The 7,560-nt window shown below is 57.6% G+C and overlaps 1 protein-coding gene across 1 annotated transcript in view; it reads left to right on the top strand.

Moving 5' to 3' along the window:
• Positions 1–2: 2 nt before the first annotated feature.
• The window catches only part of TUB (TUB bipartite transcription factor), a gene marked incomplete at its 5' end in the record, with an annotated part of 25,423 nt that continues 17,865 nt past the window's right edge, over positions 3–7,560 (top strand). Inside the window, one exon of the mRNA XM_045290933.1 lies at positions 3–25. Within this exon, the coding sequence (XP_045146868.1) occupies positions 3–25 (23 nt within the window). The remainder of the gene's footprint in view (positions 26–7,560) is intronic.

Here is a 7,560-nt window from a genome sequence, read left to right as displayed (position 1 = left end):
CGCATTCCGACTGGATTCCCTACAGGTACGCGGGCGCCGGCCCACCCTGCTCTTCCCCTCGCGGGCGGGGGGCGCTGATCCGGCCAATCACCCGGGAGCTCGGGCCAGGGGCGCCGACACCCCTCAGTTGCAGGCTCAAGACTAGCCTTGGACGCTGGGCCGGGGCGCGGACACCGCTACCCTCTCCATCTCCTAACCGCGGCCACGGGTCGGAAGCGCTGGCTTTATCCCACCCCAACTTTGGGGGCCCAGGCAGATTGGGAACCTGCTTTTATCCACCGAGCTTGCTGAAAAAGAACAGTGCTCAGGGCCTGAGTGGGCCCCGCTGGTTCTGGCAACACCATGTGGCCGCGTGGGGAGGGAGAGCGCGCCGGGCTACAGCGAGCCCCTCCTAGGCCCAGCACCCCAGTTCGCGCGCCCGTATGGCCCCGTGCATCTGCACGCAGGCACCCACAGGATCTCAGCCCACTGGGCGCCGACTGCTCACACACTCAACGCGTGTATTCGTGGAGACAGTTGTTTTGGCCAACAGCATGCCGCCGCCTCCTTCTATGCACCGGTCCATCTCTACACACGTTTGACCCTTGGGCGCACACAGGTGCACGCTACATATGAATGCACATGCTGTTGTTTGGTGCGGTTGGGCGTAGCAGCCCCTATTCACCCGTTCTGTGCCATCCTCACAGTGTTGGCATGTTGGAGACCGGCGTTGCAGACAGTGCCAGTTCCGTCTGTTTGAGGGTCTTACTCTTTGCCCTTCTCCAGGGACTAGTCCCCTGATTAACATGGAAGTCTGGCCCTCTGCTTCTGATGAGCATTCCGACTGTAGTTCTCCCAGGTGTTGGTTTTCCCTGCAGGGCCTGGTGGTACATTCCATACCACCATTCAGATACATCAGATGTGCTTCAGCCTCCCATCTTCATGGCCTGGCGTTCAAAACGCCTGTGTGGCGACTGAAAGTAGCGTGGTTCAAAACGCCTGTGTGGCGACTGAAAGTAGCGTGGCTTCAGTCGGGCTCCCTTTACTCCTCAGAGTGACTTCTTGGCTTTTGAACACCTTCAAGGCGTCCTTTGCAGCAGGCATCTGTGTACCTGCAGAGCAGCACCTGCTCCCCTCCTCCAGCATTGCCAGTCGCTGGGAAGAGGTTCTGGTTCGAAGGGACCTATGGGTACACAGTAGAATGGTGCACAGCATTTTCAGGCTATGGCCTTCCGGAAGCAGTTTGCTAGGCCTGTCTTCTCAGCTGTCTGTGGGTGGGATCCAACTGCCAACCTTTCAGTATCTTGAAGAGACTCAATAATTACTAACAGGTCTGCACCTGGACACACACCAACTCCCACAACACATCAAGCGGCCCTCCGGTGCTTAAAAAGAGTTTAAAAAAGCTGGGGGCGCTCAGGGGAGCCCACACCTTTTGTTTCCAGACACTGCAGTTTGTCCCTAGGATGGCGGGGTTTCCCCACCTTCATGGGCCGGTAGGTGGGACATTGGGGGGCTCACACAGGTGCAGGCCTTTCCTCCATCCACTCTGCACCATTCTCTCCATGACCACAGAAAGGAGCCCATCGCCATGGCAGCACCAGTTCCTTGGCTACCCATTGGCTCTTTGGTTGCCATGGGCTACCTTGCTGCCTCTGGGCTTCCTAGAGAGGCATGTGCTTAAGAAGGGTGCTGGGCTGCTCGGGTCCACTGTGTTATTGCCAGCCCAGGTGCATGTGTGGTGGGTGGCAGACACAGACCCTCAGGTCATAATGCACCCTGCTCTTGGGAAGGGGCCTGATGCCAGTCTCTTGACAGAAAATAATTGTGACAGGATCTCCTGAGTCTGTCCAGACTCAGGGACAACAGGCCAGCTGCCTGGGGTTTGTTCTAAGCAGGCCTTTCTACAAACAGGCACTGTGTCGCTGGCCAGGGCGTCCCTAGAGAATCAGTGTCTCCAATCTCAGCTCCTGTCGGGGTTTTGGAAGCTTCCCAGGTTAGAATTTGTGTGGCCCACCACACACACACACACACACACACACACACACACACACACACACACACACGTCATCCCTCAAGGTCTCCTCACATAAACATAGCCTCACCTAGGAGAATCACATAGAACGGGAGGCTATTCCCATCATGACTGGGCAGAGGACTGCTGACTCCAGAGAGCTGCTGCCCCGACCCCAGACATTCACTTTCTGGAGCACCCTGGCATATGTGCACTTCCTTGGCATATATAGGCTGAAAACCTTCTCAAAGATGCTGCAGCTCCAGAGGTTCCCCCAGCTGTCTGGGCAGCATTTGGATAGAGGGGTTCGCCAGGCTGTGACAGTACCTGTGTGTGTGTATGTGTGGGAGGGGGCTATAGCAGTGGGGGGTTGATATAGGCAGCAGGGCAGTGGCTATAGCCTAGGCTGTGGAAATTGGTGGTCTGTTTAGAATCTGGCAAGCCAGGCCAGACCATGGTTCAAGGCAGCCTTGAAGAGTTGGTACATAAATCCTTGCAAAATTCTAGCTCAAACTGGGGAGGTTCATGTCTGCCCTAAGAAGTTGTGGGGGTTGTCTCTGGGAAGTGGCCCTGGCCTCTGCATCGGGTGATTTGGTGCTTACCCTGGCCCAGGGAGCCCTTAGCAGCCTGTGGCCCCACCCTGCGACCTTTCGCCTCTGCTCTGACACCTTTGTCCACTGGCCCCTCTCCTCCTCCGTTTTGTTCTAGGGTAGCTGGGTCCCTGCTGCCCAGCCGTGTTCTGCTGGGGTCTCCCCAGGCGTGCTTTGTGCCTGGGAAGGCATTGGGCTCAGGGTGTATATAGGCTTCTGGGATGGGCAGCCTGGGCTGAGAGGGAGAGATGCAGATTGCCTCTTGTATTAACTGGGCTCCCGGTTGCAGTCAAAGCGACCCGCCTGTCTGATCACAGCGAAAACTGGGGCAGAAGACAGACCAGGCATTCTGCTTGCACATGGGAGTGGGAGGCACGTGTGTGCCCGTGCTCTGACTGGTGTGAGGCTTCCCTAACGCCACGGCATGTCAGACCGGCAGCGTGGCGTTTGCCAGTGGGGAGAGGGCTGAGCCGCTTCTTGTTGTCTGTGTTGGTAGAGCCGCTGCTCCGAGCTCCTGGTACCTTGCATCCCCCGGGCACAGCCCATTTTCCTGGAGGCAGTGATAGTTGGTGATAATCTTCTTAGGGTTCACTTTGGCTCAGGATATCATGATCAGAGATGAATCCCACATCCGATGTAGAAGGGAGCCATCTTGTGTGTTAAGTCTAATAATGGGGACAGTTTTTTGCTTTTCCTTTTTCTCTTAGGATGACCTTGAGTATAGTTTCCTTTTCTGCCAGCTTCTCATTAAATGTGTTCTTGAGGAGTGTTAAATGCCCCTCAAATGTGGTGGCCTGACAACCTTTGATAGGTTGAAAGTGGGGCCGTGAGAGTGAGGAAGGCGTGGGGGGCCCGAGGACAGGGCAGTGCTTGCCTACTGCCTCTCTCTTTCGCCAGGCTGTGAGCTCCTCCGAGGGGGACCTGACCAGGGCCCCTGGCCGTGCCTGCAGCATAGCCCAGCGCAGAGGACATGCCCAATACTTTGAATCACAGAGACCCACCCCCAGGCAGCCTTTGGGGCTCCCTCAACTTTTCTGGCCTCACACCGGGGCTCTCAGAGCTCCTGAGGGGCGTAGCACTCACCTAACCGGGGACTAGCTCTTCCCTGGGCCTCTGGAGCTCCGTTTAAAAGGCATAGCTCCTCTGGGTCACAGAATGGGATGTCTGGCTAGAAGGACTGGCACTTAATGGCAATGGAGACCTCTGAGTGTGGATGCGTCCCTGCCAACTGGCCTTCCATCTGCCTCTGCTTGTGTGCTCCCAAGGGCAGAGAGTGCACACCTCTTTGCCTCAGATGGTTTTTACTGGTAGAAAGTGCTCCTTGGGTTGAGCCTGCATGGGGCTCTGGCTCCCCCTTCGCTAGGCCCTTGTTAGGTCCTTCAACATGGTTCCTGGGTGACGACGGGGGAGAGGGACTCTCTCAGCTCTGCCTTTGGGGTTAGCCACCGAGGTCCCTGGACACAGCGTGGTGGCCCACTGCTTCACCTCTGGCCACAGGAAGATGTACCTCCCTGGTGAATCTCTGCCCCATCCAGAGTCCCTCTGGGATGTCCTGCTGTCACTGGGGCTGGAAGGAGCAGGAAACACAAGATTGATTTCCAGGAGTCTGGGAACAGCCTATCTAAAATGAAGAGAAGGGCCCATGCCCGGAAGAAACTCTCTGGTGCCCTCAGCTTGGTCTCTCCTTCTCCGTGTGTCCTGGCTGTGGCCCATCCAGAACCAAGCAGAGTCAGGCTCTTACTTCCTTGCCCGAGACCCCTGCTTCATTAAGCCCTCACCATCATGTGGCCTGGCTTTGCCACACTGACCTGTCCCCGAGTCCCAGAGTCTTGACCCAGCCCTGTCTGGGTAGGGAAGATCTGAGGGTGGGAACCCCTACGTAGGACTTGGTCCCTGGAAGTCACACTGTCTTAGCCAATAGTCGACTGCTGCTTTCTTTTTGCTGGACGTTTTCTGAGTTATTAAGAAGCCTGCCTTGTCTTCCAGTCTTCAGCAGCAAAGAGAAGCATCTTTCCTATGGCCTCCACCCGCAGTTCAAAAGCCTTCTGGGTAGGGGTTCTTGGAGTGGGTTGAAATAGATCTAACGAGCCCGGCATGCTTCGTACTGACATGGGTGAAGTCTTGTGCATAAGCTTTCATTGCATGAGAATTCCACACAGAAACCTGCCTGGCTGGTTCCCATTTTTTTTCTGATGGGCCTGAGGACAGTGTCAAGGCCTTGCCTGGTGAACCGAGACCTGCATGTTCAAACCACCCCTCTGCTCACCCCCTCCCCAGTCTCGCCCGGAGTCCACCTTAGACCCGCTGCTCGTGCCGACCACATGTATCCTCTGCCCCCAGCCAAAGGTCAAGGCTGTATGTGCGTACTTCCAGCCACATACCGACACGCTTTGCCACGGAGCTCGCGCTGACTCCTAGCGACCAGGTAGGACAGAGTGCGACTGGCCCACAGGACCTGAGAGCTGCCAGGCTAATGGAAGTGGACAGCGCTGTTGCCCTCCCGCCAAGCGGGCTGCTGCAGCAGCAGCAGCAGCGTGCTCCCCAGCCTTAGGGCATCCCCCTAACTTCCTGTTCTTCACAGATCGCCAGTTGTAGCCCCTGCAGGCCTCCATAGGCCTGTCCGGTGCACTCTATAGAAAGGGGCAACTGACTCCTGCATAGGCTGGCGTGCCGTGACTTTTCCCGCCCTTGGGAGAAGTGCCTCCTGTACCTGACCTTGTCTGCCATGGCCCTCTCCCCAGAGGCTGGGGAGACAGGTACTCCTTTGACTGCTCACTGAGAGGGGTCGGGGGTGGGGGGCTGGTGTCTTCCCAGAAGGCCCGACGGTCTGTTTCTGCAGCCTCAGCCATTGCAGACTCTGGCCCACAGGTCTCCTCTCACACCTGTGGGGTGACCGTGAGCTGGAGGCTGCCTGACAGCAGTGAGGTTTGTGTCTCCAGGGAAGGGACCCTGGAGAGACTGCCCCTGCGGAGTGTGGAATTGCCCCCTCACTGATGCTGGGGCCGCAGACCATGTTTCTCTGACCCTTGTGAGTTGAGTGCCTTGTGCTTCCCCAGGGCCTCCCTGGTCTGGCCCCGCAGCATGAAGGAGCCCCCAGGGTCATCCAGAAATCCCCAACCATCGGTGCCTGCCTCTGTCCACGCCTGCTGGCGGGGCTGCAGCTGGCAGCCTGGGCTTGGCCGTGATTCCATAATGGGAGCCGGAGTCATTAAAAAGCCATTACAGTGTCCTCACATGGCCATCACTCAGTGCTGCCTAGAACGGTGCCCTCAGGAAGAGGAGGCAGGTTGGGCAGTGCTGGGAGGAGAGGAAGGGGCTCTAGGAGTGGCACTGTGGTGGGCTGTGACGAGGCTCTGCCAGCTGGGGTAGGGGAGGCAGGGAGAGGAGCCCAGGAGCCCGGGGCTCTGCTGTCCCAGGAGACGTCTGCAGTAGCGGGTGTGTCCGCTTGCAGGGGATTCTTGGCGACTTGCCGGGGACAGATGTTATGTGTTCTGGATCCATGGTTGTTAGCCAGAGATGCCCACCAGCACCAGCTCATCGCTGATGGGGCGTCATCACTCACGAGGTGATCACCATCCACACGGTACGGTTGCAGCTCGTCTAGAAACACTGCTGTAGGAGGACAACCCCTTCCCCCCATCACACACACATGCACATACACTTTCCTCCATGCAGGTTGTCGCCCCCGTTAAGGTGGACTGATTGGAGACCCTCTGGATGGGGCTTGCTCACCCAGGCACAGTTAGTTCAGTCACCCGGCACAGGCTGTTTCTGCCCCTCTGCCACCCCTAGCCAGGCACGCTCCAATCCTGCTGGCTGCTTGAACATGCCTGGTGGTGGTGAGTGGGCCGGTGGGTGGCATCCAGGCACTTCCAGGGTATCCGAGGTTTCTGGAGTTCCAGGAGCCTGACCCTTGCGTTCATTTCTCTCTCAAGGCTGGTGGTTACAGCCATCCTACCTGTAATCTTAGCTGGTGATCAGTGCTCCTGAAGCTGATAACTCCTCTTTTACCCTTCCTCCTTGGGCAGTGGAGGTGGGGACGAGGGAGAGGCAGCTGGGCTACTGTCGTGGACACCGTGGGGGTATTTGATGGCAGGGGAACGGTGGTTCTGGGGAAGCAAAGCAGCCCCTTGTCCGTAGAGTGTCCACTTGACCTAGCCATTTTGCGGTGCCTCCGTGGAGGTGAGTCGTACTTCGCAGCTAGATGGCCTCTTCTCCAAATGACACTAGATATTGGTGTCAGCTCGTGCAAGGTGTCTTCTCTGACTTGTCGGCCAAGCCCAGGGCCAGGGATGACCCAGATGACTGCCTCTTCCCTGGCTCTGCTCTAGGCCAGTGCAGGTGGCTCGAGAAATCCCAGGAAGCCGTGATGGCCTCTCTTGCTGGCAGGAAGGGACACTAGCCTGGAGCTCGTGGAGGTCATCGGAGGCTCCTGGAGCCACACCACCCCTCGTCCGATGGTGGGAACCACAGGCAAGGCACTCCTTCCTCAGAGCTGCCTGCTGCGCAGGCCCAGAGCTTGTCACGTGGAGGAGCGCGGTTGCATTTCAGGCCCAGCTGCCCTGCCCTCAGGTGCCATTGTGCAGGGCCGCGGCCTTCTCCGCCTCCGCCTCCCGGGGGTAGTGCCTGTGTGTGCGTGTGTGCGCGTGTCCACAGCCAGCCTGTGGCACACAGTGGTGTTTGGGGACCAACTGAGGGACCCTCCTCGGGAGCCGGGCCATGAGCAGATGCTTAGCTCTTGGGTTTATCAACCAGGCCGGTTATCATGAAGTGAAAAGGAAGGGGGAAGGGTAGGCGCCCAACCTCGGAGGGTCCCTTGGCCACTGTGTGTGTGTGTGTTTTATAACATTTTATTAGGGGCTCATACAACTCTTATCACAACCCATACGTATATCAATTGTGTAAAGCACATTTGTACATTCATTGCCCTCATCATTCTCAAAACATTTGCTCTCCACCTAAGCCCCTGGCATCAGC

This window comes from Echinops telfairi, unplaced genomic scaffold (genome assembly GCF_000313985.2).
Source record: "Echinops telfairi isolate 266 unplaced genomic scaffold, ASM31398v2 ScPeMD7_60;HRSCAF=208, whole genome shotgun sequence".
NCBI lineage: Eukaryota > Metazoa > Chordata > Mammalia > Afrosoricida > Tenrecidae > Echinops > Echinops telfairi.
Note: the sequence above shows the minus strand (reverse complement) of the source record. Positions and strands in the feature narration are given on the sequence as shown.